Source organism: Rhinatrema bivittatum, chromosome 16, assembly GCF_901001135.1.
Source record: "Rhinatrema bivittatum chromosome 16, aRhiBiv1.1, whole genome shotgun sequence".
In the NCBI taxonomy this organism is placed as follows: Eukaryota; Metazoa; Chordata; class Amphibia; order Gymnophiona; family Rhinatrematidae; genus Rhinatrema; species Rhinatrema bivittatum.
In genome coordinates, this window is record NC_042630.1 from 42,170,204 (window position 1) to 42,196,755 (window position 26,552).

Sequence of the window (26,552 nt, forward strand, 5' to 3'; positions counted from 1 at the left end):
CCCAGTATGGCATGTTCTTATGTTCTTATCTTCCCTTTCTGTTTTCTATGGGAAAATGCCTTGATGAATCAGGCCCTTTAAAATAAGGCAAAAGGTAAAATTGTGTCTGTCATCTCTCTGGCTAGAAATAAGCCTGCTTATATAAAAATGTTTTTAATAATGATTTAAAAAATTTAATGCAATCACATAAGTGACTCTTTTCTGGAAAGGAATTCCACAGCTTTGGAGCAGCCACTGAAAAGGCACAGTCTTCTTGTCGCCGAAAGGCAAGCACATTTGATGGAAGGTATGTCTCACAAGCCACACTAGGAGGACCTAAGAAGACATGTGGGTTGATAGATTCTTAAAAGGGCATTAACCTATGGTCATGAACCAGAGTTGATGATTAGTTTGAAAACTACTGTAGCCATGTTTTTATTTTATGCACCTTGGAACAGATAGACATAGCTAGTGAGGAATTTGATGACTGCACATGCATTTGATTTGATCACAAGGTTTCCATCTCACTCAGGTCCAGCCCAAACAATTTAATCCAGTCCTGGTTCCCCCTTCCTCTATTGCATGCATTGCAGAGTAGTTCTGATCCCCTCTAAGAAGTGTAGGAACTGTCTTGGTATGCCATGAGGATAAAATCAGGACTAGATGAGCCTGTTCAGTATGACCTGGCCAAGGTTTTTGCTGTTGTTGTTGTTTTTTTTTTTTTGCTAAGGTGGATTAAGTGGCTGAATCATGGCTTACATTCTTATTCAGCTTTTTGTTTCAATTTCTAACATAGCCAAAATGCAGTTATGAATAAAATCCACATTTTAATGGTCGCTGCATAGCTGGCTCATTCAGTCCAGTCCATTTGAAGGTCCACCCCTGTCACCTTCATTGATAGCTTATTCTTCTAATAAAGTTAGGCAAAAAGCAGTACATTATTTGGGGGAAGAGGAGGAAGTACTGAATTAAGGAGCAAAATAACTCCTCTTTGTTCTGCTCTGCCCACTTATTCTCACTGACAGACAAGATAAAGGGATACAACAGAATGCAGCATTAAGCATATTATATAGAGAATAATCATGATAAATACATTTGCACATTTTGGTTTAAGTAATAGTCTAATTTGGCTATTTTGAATATGAAGAAAGACTCAACTTGTCAGTGTACCTTCAGGACAAGAGTTGGTTATTCCTGCTGTGAAGATATACACATGTTGCTGTGTGGTGCTTTGATGAAGGTGAAAGTCACTAAGCAAGTGTATAGGGTGGATATGTTGGAAAAAGAAACTAAGCCGGCCATATGCTTCTGTTGCTCCATAGATCTTCTCCTAGGCTGACCCCCATCATCCCCTCCACCTGCTCATCTTGACTCACACTCCGCACGCTCCCTTTTGCCGGTCTCTCCCGGGATGTGCATCAGAATTCTTTAATCCCCTTCACCTCTGCCACCTCAGGACACAGCAGGACACAGCACCTCGGGACACAGCAGGTTCTGCAGACAGTCTGGCAGCATAAGAGTTCAAACAGTCTGCACTCATGGACCCTATGGTGGCTCCTCTCTTCCAAAGGCTATCTCTCTTTTAACTTGAAATTCATGTGATAGGGGAGAAGGGGATGCAAAGTTTCTAAGTTGCTGCTAAGGAAGTTTTAGAGGGATAGAAAGGTTTGGGATGGCACAAGGGATGGCAGAGGAAAATGACTCCTAGTCCAGAACACATTAAACTCTCATCTTTCAATGTCCGTTAACATTATTAGGAAGAAGAAACACTGAAAAATGTGTTATCCCCAATCAAGCTTATGGAATTTTAACTGAGTATGTGCTGACACCTTCATGAACAATTAGCTTTCAATTTTCTGGATGGGAGGGTGGAGGCATGGTGGCCTTTTGCTCCTAAGTCAATCCAATTCACCTCTGAGAATCTACTCTGTGGATAGCAAGGCCCAACGTCTTCTCTACTATCACCATCCATTTTACATCCTGCGTGTTATACTGTGATGCTCTCTTGCAGAACTTATATTTGTCTCCTTGTGTGTCAACTGCAGTCAATTGTGAAAGACAGTTTTTGTTTAGTATTGTTGTGTAACTCCCTTGCTGAATCCATGAAAAAAGGATACAAAAAGAACTTGTAAATACAATAATGATCAACTTTAATACAATTTCATATATACACAGATATGTTTTTACATGTGTACAATGCTGGTTAATTAGCTAGTGACATATTACATAGATAATTTAATATTGTTATATAGATACATAATTATTTATTTATATCTCTAAACAGATACATAGTTGCATAATTTATACATTAAGTAGAGACGTATATTCATTGGTTTCATCATTATTTTTTTTCTCTTTCTTATTTAGTGATATACTATATCGAAAATCGAAACCTTGTAGGCTGATATGTGAATCTAAATCAATCTTAAAAATAGTTGAAGTGTATCAAAAAATAAGCATGAAAACTGTCATAACTAGTAAGGTATTTGACTGATAACACTAGTGTTTGATTTGTTTAAAGGGTTGCCACCTCACTCAGGTCAACCCGAACAAGATGCTTCACCCCCCACTCCCACCTCCCATTGCAGGAATTGCAGCGAAATTCTGATTTCCCCTAAGAAAGGTAAGAACTGATCTTGCCTGCCATACCTATAAAACCAGGACTAGATCAGGTTGTTTAGATTGACCTGGGTGAGGCGCTATCTCTGGTTATGACAGACAAAAGAGTTTTGCCTACTTTTTGAGGGGAGGGATAACATTATTTGAAAGGGTTTTTTTATGTAATTTTTTGCTAAGGTGAATAAAGTGGATGAATCAAGGCTCACATTCTGACTCAGCTTTTTATTTGAATTTTCAACATAGCCAAAATACAGTTTTAAACAAAATCCACATTTTTTAATGGCCATTGCATAGCTGATGCATTCAAACCAGTACATATAGTCTTAGTATTATTCATTTTCTATCTCATTTCAGTATGAATTGTCATAGATTTTGCAATAAACTGGCTGCAGCTCCTTTGGCAATCTACTTTCAACTTATCTACCAATTATATGCACTATCAGGCTGATACAGTACAGTGCACTCCGGCAGAGTGCACTGTTAACCCACGTTTGGACATGCATTTTTGACACGCTAGCTTAACCCCTTATTCAGTAAGGAGTAATAGTGCATCGAAAATCCACAGCCACTCCCCCCCCCCCCTGACACTAATAGCGCCTGCAGCATGCAAATGCGTGTTGATGGCCCTATTCGTTATTCCCGCGCGATTCAGGAAGTAAAATGTGCAGCCAAGCCGCACATTTAACTTTCAGAAATTAGCGCCCACCCAAAGGTAGGCATTAATTTCTGCCGGCACCGGGAAAATGTACAGAAAAGCAGTAAAAACTGTTTTTCTGTACACCCTCCAATTTAATATCATGGCGATATTGTCGGAGGTCCCAAAAGTAAAAAATAATTAAAAACTAAAAAAATAAATTTTAAATCAGCCCGCTGCTTGCGGATTGAAAACCGTACGTTCAATTTTGCCAGCGTCCGGTTTCCAAACCCGTGGCTGTCAGTGGATTTGAGAACCGACGCCGGCAAAATTGAGCTTCGGCTGACAGCAGCTGCTCCTGTCAAAAAAGAGGTGCTAGGGACACACTAGTGTCCCTAGAGTCTCTTTTTACCATGGGCCATGATTTGAATACTAAATTGCATGCACAGGAGTGTGGCCTGTGCCCGCACCGGGAGAGCGGATGCTCGCCCGCTCTCCTGCGACTTTTACTGTATCGGCCTGTATGCTGGCTGAAATGATGAAAAATCAGCTCTAGAATTTTAGCCAATGGCAACATACTTCAGAGGTGCTGAATGCCTAGAATGATCTTCCTGAACTGATGTGTCATGACTCCATTTTAGGCCGAATCCAAACTGTTGATTTTAGCCATGTTTACAGCAATAACTATATTACCTGAAAACGTTCTGAATGTTTTGACTATATTCTAAGCTCCATGGTGCTACTAGACGTATGCAGTGCTTGTCTGTGCAAGACTGTGCACTGTAGAAAAAAATGCAGTAACACTAGTAAAAATATGTGTGCGTGTTTAATACTGCAGGGTATTTCCAAGATTCAAGTAAAGAAAATTTGTATTAGAAACAGGATTAGCATTAGTGTGCTGGCTAGAATGAGGGTTAGAGTTAGGTTGAGAATTAGGGTAATTGTTTTGAGAAGGGATGGGCGAGGTGCAAGCAAACCTTTTCGGTATAGTTCTTTTGTTTTTTTTCACTTTCACTTCAATTTTTGGCTGAATTTCAATTCAAGTTCATTTTTTATTTTTTTTGTGCATGCCTATGACACAATTAAGCTGCAACAATATGAGCAACAATGAATTTCTCAAGGCTGGCCTTTCACTGATATCACTCTGCAGTGAGGAATGATATATGCAATCAGTGACATCATCAAGAAACAAAGTTACTCTCTCCATGTCCACTGAACTAAGAATTAAATAGGTCATAAGAAAAATAGTGTGTTTGCCCAGTCACATGGATATTTCTGTTCACCATCTTTGACATTATTGCCTGAGTTGCTGGTAATTCTCCTTTTAAAAGCTTTGAGAATTCATTTTCCTACCCATTCTTTTGCTCAAAATATCTAGCACTTCTTTATTCCTAAAACTGTAGATCAAAGGGTTCAACACCGGAAGTAGAACAGCATAGAACAGAGCAAATAATTTATCCACAATGGGGGAATGCCAGGATTTGGGAAGCAAATAGGTAATTATTGCCATACCATAGGACAAAGAGACGGAGATCAGGTGGGAGGCACAGGTGGAGAAGGCCTTGCGTCTTCCCTCTGCTGAACGGATCCTTAGGATCGTAGAAAGGATGCGAATATAAGAGATGAGGATAAAAAGAAAGGGTATGAGAATCAGTATCACAGTGCCAATGAAGGCAGAAATTTCATTCTGTGAAGTGTCCTGGCAGGAAAGCTTTAAGATGGGATTGAAGTCGCAAAAGAAATGATCAACCTTATTAGGGCCACAGAAATGTAATGTAAAGACAAAGACAGTCGATCCAAACTCATACACGATTCCAATAGTCCAACAAGCTGCCACCATTTGGGCACATACTTTCTTATTCATGATGGTACCATAATGCAGCGGGCTACAGATGGCCACATACCGGTCATAACACATCACAGCAAGAAGGCAACACTCTGCATCTCCTAAAAAGGAAAAGAAATACATCTGTGTAGCACAACCAAAAAAAGAAACACTTTTGTCCTCTGAGAGGAAGTTCACCAGCATCTCAGGGACAGTGACAGAGGTGTAGCAGATGTCCAAGATAGCCAAGTTCCTGATGAAGTAGTACATGGGTTTCTGAAGGAGAGCGTCTGCTATTGCTATCAAAATGATGGTGACATTTCCTATTAAGATGAGAACATACAAAATGGAGAATACCAGGAAGAGGAAACCCTGAACAGTGGGGTCACTAGAGAAGCCCAAAAGGATGAACTTTGTCACATAAGATTGATTGTCTCTGATCATTCCGATGGAGTCTTTCACCTGAAGTAAGAATCAAAAGAAAGTCATTGTCGATACCAGGCCAGGATGATATACAAAGGCATTCTCTGTGGATAAACCACCTTTCTCAGTATTTATTGAGGTGGATGTTGAGGAATATTAGAGTAGTGTAGAGTTTTTGGTGAATGGAGTCAGCAGTTGGTAAGCAGGAGGCAGGATTGAAGGAAATTCAGCTGAATTATTATTTTAGCTGTATCTCCCATCCTGAAGGAGGCTCAGGAAAGTGATGATGATTTAAGAGAAATCAAATTATTGATAGTGGGCCAGCAATTGCCAAATATCTCAGTTATGCAAATGTATTTATTTATTTATTTGTTTGTTTATTTATTTAGCACTTTTCTATACCGACCTTCATGGTTAAAAAGACCATATCAGATCAGTTTACATCGAATTGGGGAACTGTAACAAAAACAATAGTTTAAACAGGAAGAACAAAGTTACATTCAACAAGGATAGTAAACTTGGAAGCATAGACTGCTGGAAAAAAAAAGGCCTAGGAACGCAGTATACAACGAGTATAAACAATTGGTGAGTCAGGGGAGGATCTTATTAGAAACTTGAAGATAGTATGGGGATCCATAGAACCTCGTCTAATGTGTATCAGGGGGATCTGAGAAGGCTTGGCGGAAAAGCCAAGTCTTAAGTTTTTTCCTGAATGTTAAGAGGCAGGGGTTAGAAGCAGGGTAAAACAATCAATAAAAGGTAAAACAAACAAATAAAAATATCAATAAATAAATAGCTTTCAAAAAAGGACGGTGTTAGAGACACAAACTTGAAATCATTGTTTGTAAATCATAGTGTGATTGTAAATCATAGTGTGAATATTTTTGAATTAGAAACGAAAAGTTAAAAAGCTGGCTAGTTCATCCCTTAAAAATTATTTTAGAAAAAAAAGATCCTTTCTGCCTTTATTATTCAACCAAAATATATGTAAGCCTGACTAATGATTGGCCTTTAATTTTTCACAGTTTGGCCTGAAAATTCCCCATAGTTCTGTTTCTTTATTTATCCCCCAAACAACAGGTTAATATGTTTCCACTGGCTTGATAATCTCTTCTCTAAAGGAGAAAAATTCCATTTCTCTTAAGAACATGTCCTCTCCTTTTGATTGTAGGCCTTAAACCAAGATGATGACAAAAAAAGTCCCTATAGTGTGCATTGATATATTTATAACATACTATTTAAACTGTTCTTAAAGTCTTTTTTTTAATATAAATACCCAAATTTGAATAAAAATCTAATATACTGTATACTCTGGCCTCTCACCTACAGGCCAATACAGTAAAGTGCGGCCGCGGTTACTCTGCTTCTAACCCACTTTCTACTCACAATTTGGTCGCGTTAGTCCAACCCGCGATTCACTATCCCCTTTAACCCATCCTTACCGCCTCTTTAAATCAACGGGTAACCCTTTCCGCCCATGGCATGTATGTGAGATGTAAATGATTGGATTAGCTATTCCCTCCCATACAGTAACGTGTGGCCCGATTATCACTTTCTAAACCTGCAGTTTTGCAGCGCGTTTAACCTGCTAATTTACTGCCTACCCCTACCCCTGCATTAGTGTGGAGCGTCAGGCAAGCTGAGATGAAATTTCACAGGCCACGGAGCAGCCCCAGCCAGCCCCGCTTCACTGCCTGACCCCCTAACTCCCCGGGACAAGACTGAGCAAACTTTCCGCCAGCCCCCGCTCACCTGCCCTGGCCGCGTCCATCTCCCATGCTGACAGCTCTGGAGCAGCCCCAGCCAGCCCCGCTTCACTGCTTGACCCCCTAACTCCCCGGGACAAGACCAAGCAAACTTTCCGCCAGCCCCCGCTCACCTGACCTGCCCGCGTCCATGGATGCCAATCTCCCATGCTGACAGCTCCGGAGCAGCCCCAGGGGCTGACTGACCCCCTAACTGACCCCCTAACTCCTCCCCCTCCAGGACTCCTTCCTCTCAACAGGCTAGACCATCATCTCCCTGAGCCCCAGCCACCCCATGACTCCCCCCCTAACTCCCCCCAAACTTTCCGCCAGCCCCTGCTCACCTGCCCTGGCCGCGTCCATCTCCCGTGCTGACAGCTCCGGAGCAGCCCCAGTCCTCTCTCCCCTCCTCCCGGGGGCAGCCGGTGGTGAGAGCGGCTTCGGCAGCCCGGGGCGGATTGGGCGCTCCCCATGGCTCCCTATTCTCTAAAAGGTAATGAGTACACGCCGTGACCTCGGTCGTCACACGCCATGACCTGAGCGCTCGGCTGGACGTCCGAGGTCACGGCGTGCACTCATTACCTTTAGAGAATAGGGAGCCATGGGGAGCGCCCGATCCGCCCCGGGCTGCCGAAGCCGCTCTCACCACCGGCTGCCCCCGGGAGGAGGGGAGAGAGGACTGGGGCTGCTCCGGAGCTGTCAGCGCGGGAGATGGATGTGGCCAGGGCAGGTGAGCGGGGGCTAGCGGAATGTTTGGGGGGAGTTGGGGGGGGAGTCAGGAGGAGGCTGGGGCTCAGGGAGAGGATGGCCTAGCCTGTTGAGAGGAAGGAGTCCTGGAGGGGGAGGAGTTAGGGGGTCAGTCAGCCCTTCTCCTGTATCTACTTCCTGGTACCTGTCATTTCAAATGTCATTTGAAATGACAGGTACCAGCGCACCCAGGATACTGTATAGGCGCTGTGCTGTATAGCACCTATACAGTAAAATTGATTGCGCTTCATGGACACGCGTTGGACGCGCGTTGGACGCGGCTAGTATTTGTACGCAATTTTAATACAGTATCAAGCTGTAGGAGATCCGGATTGTGCGTGCCGCAAACGCGGGTACACCTGGCACTACCTCCTCCTACCGCTCCTTACTGTATCGGCCTGCTAGTTAGAAGTGACGGCTGAGGCGGTATATGATAGAAAATCTATAAAAATCATGAGAAGACTAGAATGGGTAAATGTGAATTGTTTATTTACTCTTTCAGACAATAGAAGGTCTAGGGGGCCATTCATGAAGTTAGCAAGTAGCACATTTAAAACTAATCGGAGAAAACTCTTTTTCACTCAATGCACAATTAAGCTCTGGAATTCTAATTTAAATATCTCCAAGATATTAGAAACGTCAGACAGTGAATAAGTTCAGGGGCCACTTTGTTAACCACATTTGCTTTTGAATCTGACAGAGATTGGGTATTTAGATTATTTTTCAAACATAGTAAGGAAAAATTTCTAACTATGAGTGTAAGAGTATACCCAGATTTTTCTAAATCAACTCAGAAAAGAAGGAGACAGTTTTTACTGTTGAAAGCTAAGGTGCTCCAAATAGGAGCTACCTTCTTTCTAAAACACCCTTGTAAGTGTCTTATTAGTTACAAGGGTAATTCTTTTGGTTTTTTTTCCTCTCTTCAATTGATTGAATTTTTAAAGGATAAAATAATATAGAAACATAGAAATGACAGCAGAAGAAGACCAAACGGCCCATCCAGTCTGCCCAGCATATAGTAAATTGAATTTAGGAATGAACTCTACTGAGACCTTTAAAATAGTGAATATCCCAATTACATTTAAAAATAGTGTGTTTGGAATTGTGATAACATTCAGTTATTTTAAGTATATAACTATTATAAGAAATGTTATGAGTATTGGATCCTTTATTGTGGACTATAATGTAAGAAGATAATTTAAATATTGAATTTGGATTTCTTAGTTATTGGATCTCTGTATGTAAACTTACTGTTGTCAATCAAGAAGTAATTCTTGTGAAAATGTTTTAAAATGGTATAAATAAAAAAATTTAAAAAAAATTAAGCTCTGGAATTCATTGCCAGAGGATATGGTTAGGTCAGTTAGTACAGCTGGATTTAAAAAAGGTTTGGATAAGTTCCTGGACAAGTCCATAAACTGCTGCAGATCAAGTTGACTTATGGAATAGTCAGTGCTATTACTGGCATTAGTAGCATGGGATCTATTTAATGCTTGGGTACTTGCCAAGTACTTGTACCCTGGATTGGCCACTGTTAGAATCAGGATGTTCGGCTTAATAGAACCTCGGTCTGAACAGTATGTCATGTTCTTATGTTCTTAGCGATAGCAAGTAGTATCCCATCCAAATATCCCAACCTACAGTATTTTTGCACCCTGAGCTCATTTCCACATAAAAGTTACTCTGCTGTTTGACTCAACATTAGCCAAAAGGAGGTGCAATCATCTGTGGACACTTTGTACCCATATCAAGTTTCAAAGGAGGCGTACAAGCATGGTCTCTTTGAACATTGCTGTCAATTCCGTGCTCAAAATGTTCCCATGGGCTTTGTGCTAATGCAGACAATTTGAAAATTTCCCCCTTACAGCAAAAAAGACAAGAAGAGGAAGTTATGATTTGTACTGAATGCTTTTTAAACCTTCTAGGGCAGGGAATCTTGCACCTGCGGTTAATTTGAAATTTGCCCTAGTTAAGTACACTATGTACTGTAAGTGCTGAAATTCTAATACGTTTTTGATGGGAAAAGCCAGTTGTAAGGGCTGCAACAGAGGAGGAGACAGGTAGTTGGAAAGCTGGCACACGCATGGGCAACTGCCCTGCCAACCTGTTGAAAGAGATGAGCAGTGAAGGATCGAAGACCAACAAGAAGTCTATGGCAGGATTTTAGATGAAGGACAACCAGAATTTGAAAGAGCAGATTCTGAAACAGCAGCTGAAACTGTAGGATGCAAAGGCTAGGGATGCGCATGGAAAATAACTATGTTTGTTTGCTTTCATTTTGGTTTTCTATTTCTCATTTATTTATTTGTTTATTTCATTGTTTTAGTACATGCTAAGATGATTTAGTATACGTTAAAAGAAATTATGTTCACCAAACAGTCTACAATCTTTGGAACACTCTTGGTTAAATTTCAGGTGAGTAATAAATTAATAAATAAACATGGGTCTACCCAGGATCCCAGTGAGACAGGAGAATCAGTCTGGAGTCTCGAAATGTGCACCCTTCTTCTGAAAATATTCTGCTAAATACCAATCATCTTCAATTGAAGTACAATAAAAATACAGAAGCTGCTCCAAGAGAGATGAGAGCAAACCAAAGGGTTATAATAAGAAAGAAGAAGAAGAATATAAGGAGAAATAAGCAACAATATTGTCATTTTTTTGTAGATGATAAACTCTATCATGTTTTAAATTTACAGCAGTACTTGCCAATTTTATTGCAGGATAACCATGTCTTAGACAAATAGGCAGATGATTAGTAGATGGGATTTAATGGGGACAAGTTTAGGGTATTTATTTATTTTATGATTTTTCTGGCACTTCAAAGTGGATTATGTTCAGGTACAGTAGATATTTCCCTATCCCCAGATGGCTCACAATCTAAGGATCTTATTTACTAAGCATTTTTCCCATAGACACAGAACAGGAGAAAAGCCTTAGCAAATCAGGCCTTGAGTTTGTACCCAAAGCAAGGGAGGGTGAAGTGATTTGCCCAAGGTCACAAGGAGCAACAGTGGAATCTAATCCCTGGTTTTCAGCCCACTGCTCTAAGCACAAGGCTACTCCTCCTCTCCATTTTGAGAAAAGGCTTAGGCAGGCATGATAAATGTTGAATGTGGTAATATTTTCAATCACTAACAAGGAAAAAGACCTTGGTTTACTAGATAATGACAAACTGGTAAAATACGTAATGCCAGGCAGCAGGAAAGTTAGGGAGAGGGGAGAGCGTGCTGATGCACATTAAATAGAGGATGGAAACAAGGATCAATGATGTTATCCTTCTACTCTGTAAACATTCATCACATTACATTTGGAACATTAGGTTCAGATTTAGGATCCAAATATAAAAGGATATCCATTTGTTAGAAAAGAAATAGCATAAAAGATGCCTTTAAACTAATAACATACATTAAAGGAGTGTCCACTCAGCTTCTATTTACCTTAGAAAATGAGGTTAGATGGGAGATCCAATTACAAAACATGAATAATCAAACAGACCCTACAGGGATCTCACAGCTATGAGGTAGATCTGCCCAGCTTCATAGGAAGGGATTTGTGGCTCAGAAACTGGTGAAATAAAATCAGGGATATTTTTTGTCAATGGAGGCAGCTACAATGACAACAGGAGGAGGAATAGCCTAGTGGTTAGAGCAGTGGCCTATGAACCAGGAAACCAGGGATCAAGTCCTGTTGTTGCTCCTTGTGACCTTGGGTAAGTCACTTTACCCTCCATTATCTCAGGTACAAAAACTTAGATTAAGATCAAACATCAGAATATAATAAATAAAAATACTCAAGCAATGCAAAAATAAGACCAGGCAAGCAATTGAAGGACATTATCAGGCAAGACTTGGTCTAAAGAAATGTACTGGTCCCAAGATTTTAAGCCAGTTGACTTATTTGAAGGTCTGGGATGGATTCTTTTCTGTGGATCCAGAATTAATTAGAAATATGGGGGTTTTTTTTCTTGCTGTTGTTCGTACTTTCTCCTGCAGCACTATGCATAGAGAGCTGCTAGGAAATTGAAAATTAGGTTGTTGTCCATAGATATCTGGTCTTCTTTCAAATCTAACTATGGGCAATAGCAACATTTCCCCATTATCACTGCTACCACTACTACCACACACACACACACACACACACATACACAAATGAATGAAGTTGAAATTAAATAGCTATCAAATGTGTTTCACAATCTTAAAATAATATCTAAACAATTTATTCTAGATACTGATTGTTCCATATTAGCAATTAGCTTCACATTTCATGAAAGCCAATCAAAATTAGGATTACCCCTTATGATAACAAGGAGATGTTGCTCTTATCCTAGAATGCAGGCAGATGTTTCTTCTGGCTTGGAAAAGAGGATGCACCAGTTTTGAAGGGAGAATTTAAATCCTTTGGCTGACTTTGGGAGGCCAACAGGTCTCAATCAAGGTATATACAGGAGAGGCAAGGAATGCAGCAATTATCCTTTGGGATCCTAGCACTGGAAGTCTCTCTGATTTCTCAGAGGTACCATGGAACCTTTTTAATTTGTGTTAGGGAACACCCAATCATTTGGGCTTTCGAACATAAGGATGACGTAATAATTTGCCAGGCAACACAGGGTTTAACAGCTTGCTGTTTAATGTGATTCCATGGACACAGACTGAATTTGAAAAATAACTCATACTTACAAGTGATATTGTCCCTCTTGAAATCTCATAGCTTCTCTGAGCACAACAAGTAACCTCGCTGTAACCTTCTTTTATTCCTGACATTACAAGACCCAACCTATGTTTTGAATCTCTTCACATTGCCTAGCTCGTCAGTATACCACAACATCTACTGTATACCAAGAGCTTCTGGGCAAGTGAGAATTCTGGGCAAGTGAGAATTCATCGCTGACAACCTCAAGCTCGACCACCCTGCTCTCATTCTCAGAGACTTTAATCTCCATGTAGACGGCTGCCCGACAACTCCCGCCTGCGAAACCCTTTTAAACACCCTCAAAGCATTAGGTTTCCAACAGCTCATTACAACACCAACACACAGAGCAGGGTATACCCTTGACTTCCTCTTTGTTAACTCCCACATCTCAGTACCCAACCCCCCTACAGCTACCCCCATTCCATGGTCAGACCACTTCATCATCAATGCCTTCCTCACTACCAACACCTCTGCCAAGACCTCACAAACACAGCGCAAAACTATATCCTTTCGTAAACCATGCTCATCAGAGGATCTTACCCTTGCGTTTGACCAAGCTACCAAGAACCTTGACCTCTCCAACCCAGATGATGCCCTACAGTCTTGGAATAACATCACCACTACCATAGCTGACAAACTATGCCCTGTGGTACATAAAGAAATTCCCATCACCTCTAGAGATAAAAAAAACACCCTGGTACACCAGTGCTCTAAAAATGACAAAACAAGACCTCCGATCCAAGGAACGCATCTGGCGCAGACAACCCTCCCCTGCACATAAAGCAGCATACAAACAGACATTACACAACTACCGTCAAGCTACTATCCAAGCCAAACGAGACTTTTACTCATCCAGAATCCATGGCTACCAATTCAGCCCTAATGCCCTATTTTCCTATGTTGCAGACCTTACAAAATCCTCCACCCCTACCTCCCACGAAAGAAATTCTAACATAACATGTGAAGAAATCGCAAGATACTTCCAGAGTAAAATCAACAACATCCTCCTACGTCTCCCCACCAAGCCCTCCCCCACCTCCCCCCTCCCAAAAAACACTAGTCTCAGCCTTGGGTCCCTCGACCACACATCCACCCTGGAAATAGAAACTATCCTAAAAAAGATGAAACCAGCCTCTCACATAGCAGACACAATACCCTCAAAAACCCTCCTCGCCATACCTACCGCCATTGCTAAACCCTTGGTAAACATAATCAATTGCTCACTCACCGCCGGCAAAGTCCCTGATCCCCTCAAACTTGCCGTGGTCAAACCCCTCCTCAAAAAACCCACCCTTGACTCCACCGACCCAGGAAACTATAGGCCGATCTCCAACCTACCTTTCATCTCTAAGATCCTCGAGAAGGAAGTTAACACCCAACTCTCCAACTTCCTCGAGGACCACAATATCCTCCACCCCTCACAATTTGGATTCAAAAAGGCCGTAACACTGAAAATCTCCTTCTAGCAATTTCTGACACCATCCTCATAGTCATGGACCAAAGGAAATCATACCTCCTTGTGATCCTTGATATATCTGCAGCCTTTGATACCGTCAACCACCAAATCCTCCTCTCCCGGCTTGCAGAAATCGGTATCTCTGGCACGGCCTTATCCTGGTTCTCCTCGTATCTCACCCACAGAGAATACGTCGTACAAATTGATAAGTGTGAATCCTCACACATTCCACTGACACAAGGTGTCCCCCAAGGATCTTCCCTATCCTCCACACTTTTCAGTATCTATCTCCTCCCCCTGTGCCATCTTCTCTCTGACCTAGGTCTGAATTTTTTCCTGTACGCTGACGATGTACATATCCTCATCCCCATACAAACATCACTCAAGGCCTCCTTACAATTTTGGGAATCCTGCCTTTCCACCATTAACTCCCTCCTAGCCGACCTCCACCTTGCACTCAATGCAGCAAAAACTGAAATCCTCGTCATCTCCAATCAACCCGAATACACATATCCTTCCACCATTTCTGCTCCCCCCTAACCCACCCAACCTCTTCCTCTGTAAAAGACCTCAGAGTCCTTTTAGACCAGCACCTCAACTTCAAACCACACATTCAGTCCCTACTAAAAGGAGGCTTTTACAAACTCCACATACACAAAAAACTGAAGCCACTCCTCCATGCCCAAGACTTCCGATTAGTCCTGCAGACGACCATCCTTTCCAAACTGGACTATTGCAACGCCCTTCTGTTAGGCCTCCCTTCCTCCACCATCAAACCGCTACAAATCTTGCAGAATGCTATGGCAAGAGTAATAACCAATACCCGTAAGACTGAACACATAACCCCCATCCTAAAGGACTTGCACTGGCTCCCGATCCCTTTCCGTATTCAATATAAACCCCTCACCATCCTGCATAATACACTGCACAAAAAAAACACCACATGACTCAAGGACATGCCTCGCTTCCGAATCTCAAACCGCCCCACTAAAACCACCCTCGCCGGCACCCTGCACACCCCACCCCTCAGAACCACCCACCTTACCAATACCAGGGAGAGAGCTTTCACTATCGCCGGCCCCACACTCTGGAACTCTCTCCCTCTCCACCTACGACTTGAACCCTCCTTACACACTTTCAAAATAGGCATCAAGACATGGCTTTTCAGACAAGCCTACCCAGACATCAATCAAACATAACCCATCCTCCCCTTTCTCATCCACTTCTCCCCTCCCATCCCCCTTTCCCTCCCTGCCCTCGGTTTCTGTTTCTTGTGTTTTTTCTTCCTCCCCCCCCCCCCCCCCCCCCACCGTACTCTGCCTGCCTTGGACATGTACCAAGGAAATTATGTAAAATAGTTAAATATCTATTGTTTTTTACTGTTCATCATTGTTAATTCCTGTCTTTTCACGCTCGGCTGCCTCTATATTTCCAGCTGTCTTTACCCCTTACCCCCTCTTCCCCCTCTCGCCTGCTCCCCTTACCCTCCTCCCTTTGTTTAATGTATTTTCTACCTGTTTCAGTTATTTGTAAACCAGCGTGATGTGCCCTACGAACGTCGGTATAGAAAAGTTCTTAAATAAATAAAATAAATAAAATAAATAAATAACACACAAAACACATACAGGGGGTCATTTTCAAAGGAGTTACGCATGTAAATGTGACATATTATCGTAGCAATTTTCAAAAGCTATTTACGCGAGTAAAGTGCACTTACTTGAGTAAATCCTATGGACAATTCAATGGCATATATTGTAGCAATTTTCAAAAGTCCACTTACTTGAGTAAAGTGTATTTACTCGAGCAAAAAACAGTTTTGCTCAAGTAAATGCTTTTGAAAATCTACCCCTAAGGTTAAATACAAACTGCCTAATTTGGTCCCAATATACAAGCTTAACTTACACACATAGGGGTAGATTTTAAAAAGCATTTACTCGAGCAAAACTGGTTTTTGCTCGAGTAAATACACTTTACTCAACTAAGTGGGCTTTTCAAAATTGCTACAATATATGCCATTGAATTGTCCATAGGATTTACTCAAGTAAGTGCACTTTACTCGAGTAAATAGCTTTTGAAAATTGCTACGATAGTATGTCACATTTACATGCGTAACTCCTTTGAAAATGACCCCCATAGTTTATTGTATTAAAATGTTACTGTACTATGATGGCACATGATTAAGTTGTAATCTATACCACTCCTTTTATTATCGTGCCTTATTGTAAACCGTTGTGATGGTTATCTAACTCAATGACGGTATAGAAGAATTTTTAAATAAAAAAATAAAAAAATAAATAAACATTCTGCAACTTGGAAAGCATGAAAGAAGACGCTGTTTTACACAGTCCTGGCAAATATTATTTCACTTATAAAATGTCTCACGATCAAAATGAAAACCCACATGGATTAATGGTTCTAACATGTAAAAGTAAAATGTTAAATTAATTTTTTCTTCCTTGCATTTTCAATCCATAAGAACATGCCATACTGGGTCAGACCAAGGGTCCATCAAGCCCAGCATCCTGTTTCCAACAGTGGCCAATCCAGGCTTCAAGTACCTGGCAAGTACCCAAAAATTAAGTGTAATCCATGCTACTGATGCCAGTGATAACAGTGGCTATTTCCTAAGGCAATTTGATTAATAGCAGGTAATGGACTTCTTCTCCAAGAAATTATCCAAACCTTTTTTAATCAAATCAAATCAAATTTTTTAACCAAATCAAGCAGAAATTTTCAATAAGGGTAGAGCACAATGCAACATCATCAGGCCTTCTTAGGTAGGGATGTGCATGCAAAAAGTTTTCGTTGCGTACGCGATACCGTATTCGTGGGGGGTCAATTCCGTTTCATGCGGAAGTATGGTGAATTCAATAAGTTGTCGATCTGCAAATAAGTTACTACTAAATTAACTACAACCCCCCCCCCACCCTCATGACCCCACCCAAGACTTACCAAAACTCCCTGGTGGTCCAGTGGTGGGGTCCGGGAACTCACTCAAAATCGCCGTCCCGCCAATACTCAAAATGGCGCCGATCGCCTTTGCCCTCACTATGACGGCAATCGGCGCCATTTTGAGTATTGGCGGGACGGCGATTATGAGTCTCAAAATGGCGGCGATCGGCGCCATTTTGAGTATTGGGATCGGACGGACGGCGTGAAAGGAGGTCACTCCCGGACCCCCGCTGGAATTTGGCAAGTCTTGTGGGGGTCAGGAGGCCCCCCCAAGCTGGCCAAAAGTCCCTGTGGGTCCAACAGGGGTCGCGGAGCGACCTGCCGTCCGACGCCAGGACTCAAAATGGCACCGATAGCCTTTGCCCATACTATGTCACAGGGGCCACCGGTGCCATTGGTTAGCCCCTGTCATGTGGTAGGAGCACAAGATGGCGCCGATGGCCATGTGACAGGGGCTGACCAATGGCACCGTAGCCCCTGTGACAAAGGCTATCGGCGCCATTATGAAACTAGCACCGAGGGTCTGAGTGAGTTCCCGGACCCCACCGCTGCACCACCAGGGAGTTTTGGTAAGTCTTGGGGGGGTCAGGAGGGTGGGGAGGTTTACATTTTTATTTAGGCCAAATAAAACAGAAATCTGTTTAATACGTGGGGAGTCGAGATACGTTTCGCCTCCCCACGTATTTAACAGATAGCAAAAAATAAGTTGCGGATTACAAATACGTGGAAAACGGATGCACACCTCTATTCTTAGGGCTGAACAATTGGCCAGTTTCTCCTCACCATCTAAATGTATATATCAATATGTGGTAAGATATGCAGCCAGAAAAATTGTTTCAGTTTTCCATTTCTTTGGATTGTTTTTTGTTTTTCTTTTCATTTTTGCTAATATTTCTTTGTGTTTAGTGGGCACAAAATCAAAATTGTGCACACTGAATCCATTTAGTGTGCCTTACTTTGATTTAGTGCAAATTAAAAAAAAAAAAAATTAAAGGTGAATTTTAAAAGCCTGGCATGCGCATCAAGTCAGGCTTTCAATGCGCCGAGCGGATTTTAAAAGCCACCCGGATTTGCGCACAGCTACCACATCAGGCACATATTAAAAGTTTTCAAAAAGGGTGGGGTGTGGGTATGGTCTCGGTGGGGCATGAGAGTTTTGGGGCGTGAAACAGAGATGTGCACAGAAATGCTTATGCGCCTGGGCGCGCGCCCAGAACCCCTGCCACATAAATTTATTTCTGCTATGGAGGAGGTGTAAGTTATAAAATAAAGAAAACTAGGCAGATCTGCGGGATTTTAAGGGCTGGGGCTAACTGGGGAGGAGTGAAGGCTATTAAACTAGGAGAGGGGGTTGGAGGACCTACCCCTTAACTGGGCAAACTGGGGACCAACTGGTTTAAATGGGAATGGCGTCAGTGGCGCCTCATTTAAAGTCCTCCATCTTAAAAGATAGAAGTGGGATTTGCACATCCATACACAGGCACACTTAAAATTAGGCACATGTGCATGCAGCCAGGCTTTTTTATAATATATGCATAGGTTATAAAATTGCTGCGGTTTCTGACGCGGGAAGACATATGCATATTAAAAGAGAAATACAAATAGACCAAATGCACAACCCTAATACATGGTCACCTGACATCGCCTAACAAATTCTGATGCTACTCTCTGCCTCCCTTCTAAAAAGTGCAAAGGTGTACAGGTTGGGCTGTGATAAAGTCAACTTCAGCATTTGTAGAGCAAAGAGTTAAGGCTGCTCACAAGTGAGAGATTATCATTTCTCCTTTAGATGCAGGAATCTTTGTGTGTGATTCCCAATGGATAATTTCTACCCTGGCTCACAAGTTGATAGCACCCGAAGGATCAACGATGGATTGCCCCAGCTCACTATCTTCAATGGTCTAGAGCGGGGGAAGGGGAGGTCTTTTGGCATGATATCGTCTCTTCTGGTACATGTCTTAAACAATAAAGATTTAAAGGTGATGAGTGAATTATAAAAAAAAAATTAAATGTGAATTTCAAAGCTTTGCAAAAGTAAAAATTAGCATATATGCATGTAAAAGTATCTCCATGCATATTTTTACTTCCGTGCGCACATATTTGCATTTAAAAAAGGGGCAATCTAGGGGAATTCCAGAGTTGGACCAACACATATGCATGTAAGATGCTATTTTGCTGGAACCATCCAAGGTGCAGGTTTAGCACTAGCCTCCTTCTGACCTGGTCCTCTATTAGACCGGAGTTCTTTCACCTTATCACGACGTTGGTGGTCGATCCTAGTTGCCAAAGCCACTAGTTCATCCAGCGAATGAGGTGTTTCACGAGCAGCCAACTCGTCTTTCCAGCGAGTATCCAAGCCTCTGAAGAAGAGAGTTTTCAGGCATTTAGGGTCCCAGCAGAGTTCTGTAGCAAGAGTCTTAAACTCTATCGCAAAATCAGCCAGTGGTCGGTCGCCTTGCTTCAGGATTACCAGAGCAGAACCGGCAATGGTCACTTAGGCAGGATCATCAAAAACGGATTTGAATAAGTTCAAAAATCCATCTATATCCTGCAAAATAGGATCCTTGCATTCCCACAGTGTAGAGGCCCAAGACAAGGCCCTTCCATCAAGATAAGATAGAATGTAAGTAGTCTTGGCAAAAGCTGTGGGGTAGTGAGAAGGCTGTAATGCAAAATGCATGCAGCACTGGTTTAGAAAGCCCCTGATCTTCTGAATCTCTCCCGAGAAACGAACTGGAGCAGCCAGCGGTACAGCAGACTTTAAAGTTACTTCAGTCAACTGACCTTCATTACTGGAAGTAGCGCCTTGGGTTTTCTGTGCGTGCAGCTGATGAAACGCTGAAGTAAGTTTTTCCATTGCATCTTGCTGTTCCGAAATGCGCAGGGCCAGGCCCGTAATGGCCTGCAGGGCATTGAGCTGTGCCGGATCCATGGAGTTAGCATCTGTTATTGTTTGTAAGGTTTTCAGTGGACCCTTGGAAACTGTGGCAGATGACCACATCCACAGGGGGAAGTCCCATGAGGGGCCACAGGTCAGGCTCAGCTTTAGGACACACAACACAGAATTGTCTTTTATTAAACAGAGTTGAGAAATCATCAGATGTGGCTGTAGTGAGTAGAGATGAAGCCCGGCTGGGCTTGTAGTCTCTCAGGGCACTGGAACAGCGATCCCTCAATAGCTGTGCTGTAGTGGAGAGAAACTGAGATAGTGAGTACAGTGGAGTATACACAGCGTTCTGCTATGGAGCCTCGTAGGTTCATTACTCACACAGCGGTTTCTCCCGGAAGGTATACAGAAGCTGGAATAGAGGCAGGCCCTCGAGGAGCAACTGTCTTGTTCCAGGTAACAGCTCTGAGAGAGTAGAGATGGTAAGTCACAGATGGTGTAGGCAGCGGTTTCTTCCAAGCAGACGTGAGCTCAGGCAGTGAGTCCAGGAACATGGGCCCTCGAGGAACATGTATCGGTTCCAGACAGCAACCTGAAAGAAAAGAAAGAGGCCCCCGAGGAGCGGGTATCCCGATAAAGTAAGTCCAATTCAGTTAAGAAGAAAACGATTCCTGGAAATGCGGGGAGAAGTTGTATCTAGAGGGGGGAAATTTCTCTTACGATTCCCATGTCAATGTTTAATCATATATAAAGATTCTAGGTATAAGTTTAAAGAGCCGGAACAATTACGTTTATATCTCGATTCTCATTCCAGTCAGCATGAGGGGAATTAGGCATATAGAATTGTGCACAGGTTAACTCAGAAGCCTATGTTAATGTTTAAGATTATCCTTAAAATACTGCTTATTTCAAATTGTCTCTCCCCTATTTCTTATAATTTTTTGGGCTAAATGGAAGGGATGTATTCTTTATTACAATATATTTGTTTCTCAATAATAATTGCCTTTTCCCTTCTATTGTGAAATGCTGATACTTATCTGTAAAATTTGTGAAAATTCAATAAATAGATAATTAAAAAAAAAAAAAAAAAAAAGTAAGTCCAATTAAGGAGAGGCAGAGTAGCTAGGTACGGAGAGTGAATCCCATCCATTAGGAGTCCCTTCTCCTTGCAAAATCAATTAGCTAGCAAATAGAGTAGGCTTTTGTATCCGGGATATGTGACATCATCACAGGGGGACGCCCCTGAGGTTTGCACCAAAGAAGGAATAAGAAGCAGGGCCACGCGGCTCATGCGCCCTATGGCAGCTGAACAACATGACGGGATGCAGTGCCCAAGCCGGACCGGGGACGCTGGAGAGGACAGCAGGCAGATGCTGCGGCAGCCAGAATTCAATCAACTGTGGGAGGAGTCGCCAAAGAGGTAAGGAGGGTGGAGTGGAGACATCGGGCAGCGACAGTTGTAACAGTAGGGACATAAGACCTGGAAGGACAGGCACAGCATTCAAGGATTTCCTTTGTGCAGGTATGTTGTGGTTTGACCTGTCACTTCTTCCTGAACTGGTTCACTGCCAGAAGAAAATGGCATCTTTTTCATTTCTGAAAGATAATTCAACAGAGGATGCTTTTAGAGCAATAGAGACAGCCATTTGTGAAGCAAGAACTGAGCTGGAGATTAATTTGGAATGGACAGTGGATGGACAGGAACAGCGTTTCAGGTCAGGTACATGTGCTGCAGTGCTTATATTATCTGGAGCATAGGAGGCAGTTGGAGCTGCTGCAAGGCTTTTAATTGCTTTTATTCATCTTGCCATTCACAGGGAAAATTTGGAAACCCAAGCAAAGGCAGGTTTACTTTCAAAAACACTAGCATTTCCATCAACTCTGTTGCCAGCTTTGAGCGTTGAGGGCTCATGATATCCCCTGTCATTGAAAAGACACTTTCACTGGGCACACTGGTTGGTGGACATGACAGATATCACTGAGCCACTTTGGCTAGGTGAGGCCAGACAGTGGACTTGTGTGCCCAATATGCCAGTGGATCTGTCTGCATGTTCTCTGTGGACTCTGAGAGATAACATATCACTGACAGCTGTGCTGGTGTCTCCTTTGCTTGGGTGGGCTGACAGTCACTCATGCCAGCTGCTTTCTAGCCCATAGCAAAAAAGATGAATCTTTATGGGCAACATGCCTTTGGCTTTCGGAAGTGGAGGAGGAGGAGGTACTAGCTGTCGTTGACAGAGTGCTGCTCCTGCTTAGGCTAGCACAACTCTCTGAAGTGCACGCTGTTTCCTCCTCTGCTTAATGCCTAATCTGTCTCTGCCTATGGCGCTCCTGTTCACGGACTTTTGCTAACAGCAGGTCCTTCACAAACAGGAGGCAATCTTACTGTAGGGCGAGTTTCTCCTTCACACGGGGATCACAGACTGTGGCGAGCATGTATGTGTTCTCTTCTATTAAAGGCCTTAATCTCTCTTCTACCTGCTGTTGCAAAACATCCAGACAAGCAGCACCTCAACTGTTATTCCCTCTTCCTGTTTAAAGGCCTCCAAATTTTCATCCAGGAAATTAACTATAGGGATGATGTCAGCCATTGTGGCACTTCTGGAACTCAGCTCCTCCATGACATCCTTGAAGGGCTGCAGGATTTTTACCAGCTGACTCATGACTAACCAATCATGATGCCTTAGGGGATTCTGCACACCTATGTCCATTGAACCAGAAAGTTCATGAAGGGGTGTCTGCAGCTCCATTACCCTCTGCAGCATCATAAACATGGAATTCCCCCGGGTGGAAATGTCTTCAATGCGACGCTTGTGAGGCATCTCCAAATCAGTCTGCTTTTGTCAGAGAACCTTCCCCACCTTCACACTTCTGTGGAAGTGCACTTGTGTATTAAGTCCTGCAGGTATCCATTCTCTTGGTGCTTGAACTCCAACCCCAGATCTGACTTCACTACCAGGTGCAGAGTGTGTGCAAAACATCGGATGTTCTTAAAGCGCCCTACGGTTATTGCCTTAACCATGTTTGCACCATTGTCTGTGACAAAGAACCCTGGCTGAGGATTCCTGTCTCGCTGGTGTAGTTGCTAGCCCTCCAGCATCTGTCTGAAGCATGCTAGAATATTGGCTGCAGTATGGGCCTGGTCCATCAGGTGGGTGTGCAATAAAGCCCACCTCAACCCTCATACTTGTTCGGTAATAGAGCTGCTGCCTGCCCCTGCCTCAGCCAGGTCCCACCAGTGTGCTGTCAGGGAGAGCTAAGAGTGTACAGCATTCATGGCGGTCCAGGTATCGCAGGTGAAATGCACACCCCCCTCTGCCTTAGCTAGCAGTGCTTGGATGCGACCACGACTCTGCTTGTACAGGCTGGGGATCACCTTTCTGCTAATAGTGATTCTGGAGGGGACTTTGTAATTTGGAACTACGACCTTCAGAAAATGCTTGAAAGCCACATTCTCCACTATCTGCAAGGGCTGAGTATCAAGGGCAATCATTTCCCCAATGCTCCTGGTTACAATGTTTGAGGCTGCCTGCCTCCTACCCCGGGATAGTGTTACCAAACTCCACTCCATTTCCTCCATGGTGGGATGTCGCTTGTGCCACATGTCAGGGGGTTGCTGGACTGCCACCTGACTGCTAGAAGGGGCTGAGGGTGTGGGGTGACTCTTCTCCTTTTCAACCACTTTACGCTGCTTGGAAGGGGTCACCTGACTGGTACAGCCACCATCCTCAGATGGCAGTACTGTTGTTGGGTGTTGCCTCTTCATATGATGCGTCATGCCAAACTTAGATGTCCCATTTGCTTGCCTCTGCTAATAGTCCTGCCACAGTAATTACACCGAGCAAAACACGGGTCCTCTGTCACTTTAAAGTGGCTCCAGATCACAGATGTCTTTCGTGGTCCTCCCTTCTGTATAGCCTTGGGGTTGGATGCTGGCACTGGCTCTGAAGTAGTGTGGGCACCCTGAGAAGCAATGCCAGGGATCTCAGTCACACTCTGTGCCTGCGCTGACTGCTCTTCCTCTTCCTCCTCCTCATCATCAGTTTCATCTCTCTCCTGCTGCACTGAAGTGGAGGCTAAAACAGGACTAACTATCCTCCTAAACCTTTCTCAGCTATTACTTCTTCCGTTTCTGATGAGAATCCCACACAAGCCATTTTGTCTTGAATGACGCAGCCTCGCCTTCCCTCACCTCCTAAACCACAGGGTCAGAAACAGGTGGTGGTGATGCATCATGTTTAGATTTCATTTTTTTCTGGATGGAACTTGCCTGCCCCTTCAAAGAGTTTAGATTGCAACAGGTCCCTTTTTAACTTTAATGGGGGACTGGAACTAGTGCCTTTTGAAGTGCCTCCTCTGCCAGGCCCAATAACTCAACCACATCTAGCTTTCCCTGACATTATGGATTTAAAGTCGCTGCCTAGTGCCTACTGCCTGCCCACGGGCAAAGTGCCTTGATGTGCACTAATGTAATGTGTGTGCACACACCGAGCTTGAAACTACAAAAGAGGCCCACTGGGAATTTGGCTGCACAGACCACTGCTATCCCAATATACTTGAGTCTGCTAAACTGCCTGTCCACGGGCACAGTGCCTTGATATGCACTAATGTAATGTGTGTGCACACACAGAGCTTATAACTACAAAAGAGGCCCACTGGGGATTTGGCTGAAGAGACTGTCCCAATAATATACTTGAGTGTGCTAAAGTACCCATTGCCCACTGGCACAAAGTGCCTTGATATGCACTAATGTAATGTGTGTGCACATACCGAGCTTGTAACTACAAAAGAGGCCCACTGGGGATTTGGCTGCACAGGCTGTCCCAATAATATACTTGAGTCTGCTAAACTACCTAGTGCCCACTTGCACTGATGCCCAGTGCACAGAGAGACTGAGTGAGTTCAATTAAACAAATGCAGTTAACAAAAAAGCTTGAATTGTTGGCACTGCAGGAAAATCAATGAAATATATTTTTCAATGGAAATTCTAGCAAACTAGCTAGAAATCGAATATATCTCTCCACCCACAACACCCAAATGGTGCTTACAACCTACCCCAGAGGGTGAATTAAACAACAAAATGCCACTGCCAGCTGCTTCTCTCTCTGGCACAGAGAGACAATCTCAGATCAACTAAAAAAAGTGCTTAAAAAAAACAAAACAGGGCTAACCTAGCTAGCAATTGAATACAGATTTGAGAACTCAGACTAGCACTGAGTGCATCCACGTTCTGCAGAGACAGACTACCTCCCAGCCTCCCCAGATCACCCCTGCAAAGAAAGTGCGTGGCATGCCACATGCTTAAGTATAGTGTTAGGTCATCAGGAAAAGTGTCACCAACCACGGAGTGAGATCATGATTGGCTGCATTGCGAAACTTCTAATCGCTAATGCATTGCATTCTGGTCTCCTTGCCAACTTGTCCGACCTACTCTAACAGGGCTGTGAAGTCACTGATGACTCAAAGGAAAGGGCTGGTTTTTGGCTATGAATACACCCACATGTGATTTCAAATGGCGGTTAAGAAAAGCGCGTGCCAACAAATGTATGAAATGGATGATATGTTATATTCGTGGGGAATCACAATACGTTTCGTGACCCCTCGAATACAACAAATATGGACATATAAGTTGCCGATTGCCAATACTTTGCAAACGAATGCACACCCCTAGAAACTCCCTTGTTGAACCCTTGATTCTCTGCCTCATGAAAAAAGGATACAAAAAGTACTTGCAAATACAATAATGATCAACTTTAATATAATTTCATATATACACAGATATGTTTTTACATGTATACAATGCTGGATAATTAGCTAGTGAGGGAAGAAACAAAAGGTGATCGGTGTGAAAGATGCCTTTATTAGAACTAGCCCGACTCTGGCCGAATTTCGCTCTCGCAGGAGCTGCCTCAGGGGCTGTTAAGGGCAGAATTTGAAAATTAAAATATACACATATACATGCACATAAATGTATGTAATACATAAAAAAAATACATAAAAAACGGTGACATACATATGTAATACAAAGAAATGAGCTTAAATTGTGTGCATATATTTTGACAAAATAATTTAAATAATTTAAATGACAATAAATAAATCCAATAAAATGCATAAATTGATGAACCATTTCTGGTAGAACATTACTTAATTCACCTAAAGAAATTATTATAGAGCTGAGTTGTGTGTATGTATGTGTGTACTGCTTGCAGTAATATTGTATGTATGTCTGTACTGCTTACCAGCAATATTTGATCGGCTTCCGCTTTGTTAATTAGCTAGTGATACATTACATAGATAATTTAATATTGTTTTATAGATGCATAATTATTTATTTATATCTCTAAACAGATACATAGTTGCATAATTTATACATTAAGAGAGATGTGTATTCATTGGGTTCATCGTTATTTTTTTTTCTCTTTCTCATTCAATGATATACTATATTGAAAATTGAAACCTTGTAGCCTGATATGTGAATCGAAATCACTTAAAAATAGTTGAAGTGTATCAAAAAATAAGCATGGAAACTGTCATAACTAATAAGATATTTGACTGATAACACTTGTGTTTGATTTGCTTAAAGGGTTGCCACC

At 42.7% G+C, this 26,552-nt stretch overlaps 1 protein-coding gene across 1 annotated transcript; it reads right to left on the bottom strand.

Annotated features, from left to right (window-relative positions):
* Nucleotides 1-4,556: 4,556 nt before the first annotated feature.
* Nucleotides 4,557-5,501, bottom strand: LOC115077517 (olfactory receptor 10A4-like). Its single transcript, XM_029579809.1, has one exon. The coding sequence runs from the start codon at nucleotides 5,499-5,501 to the stop codon at nucleotides 4,557-4,559; it is 945 nt and encodes a 314-aa protein (XP_029435669.1).
* Between the last annotated feature and the right edge of the window lie 21,051 nt (nucleotides 5,502-26,552).

Coding starts and splice junctions, on each gene's coding strand:
- LOC115077517 (XM_029579809.1), bottom strand. CDS start 5,501: ATGATCAGAGACAATCAATCTTATGTGACAAAGTTCATCCTTTTGGGC.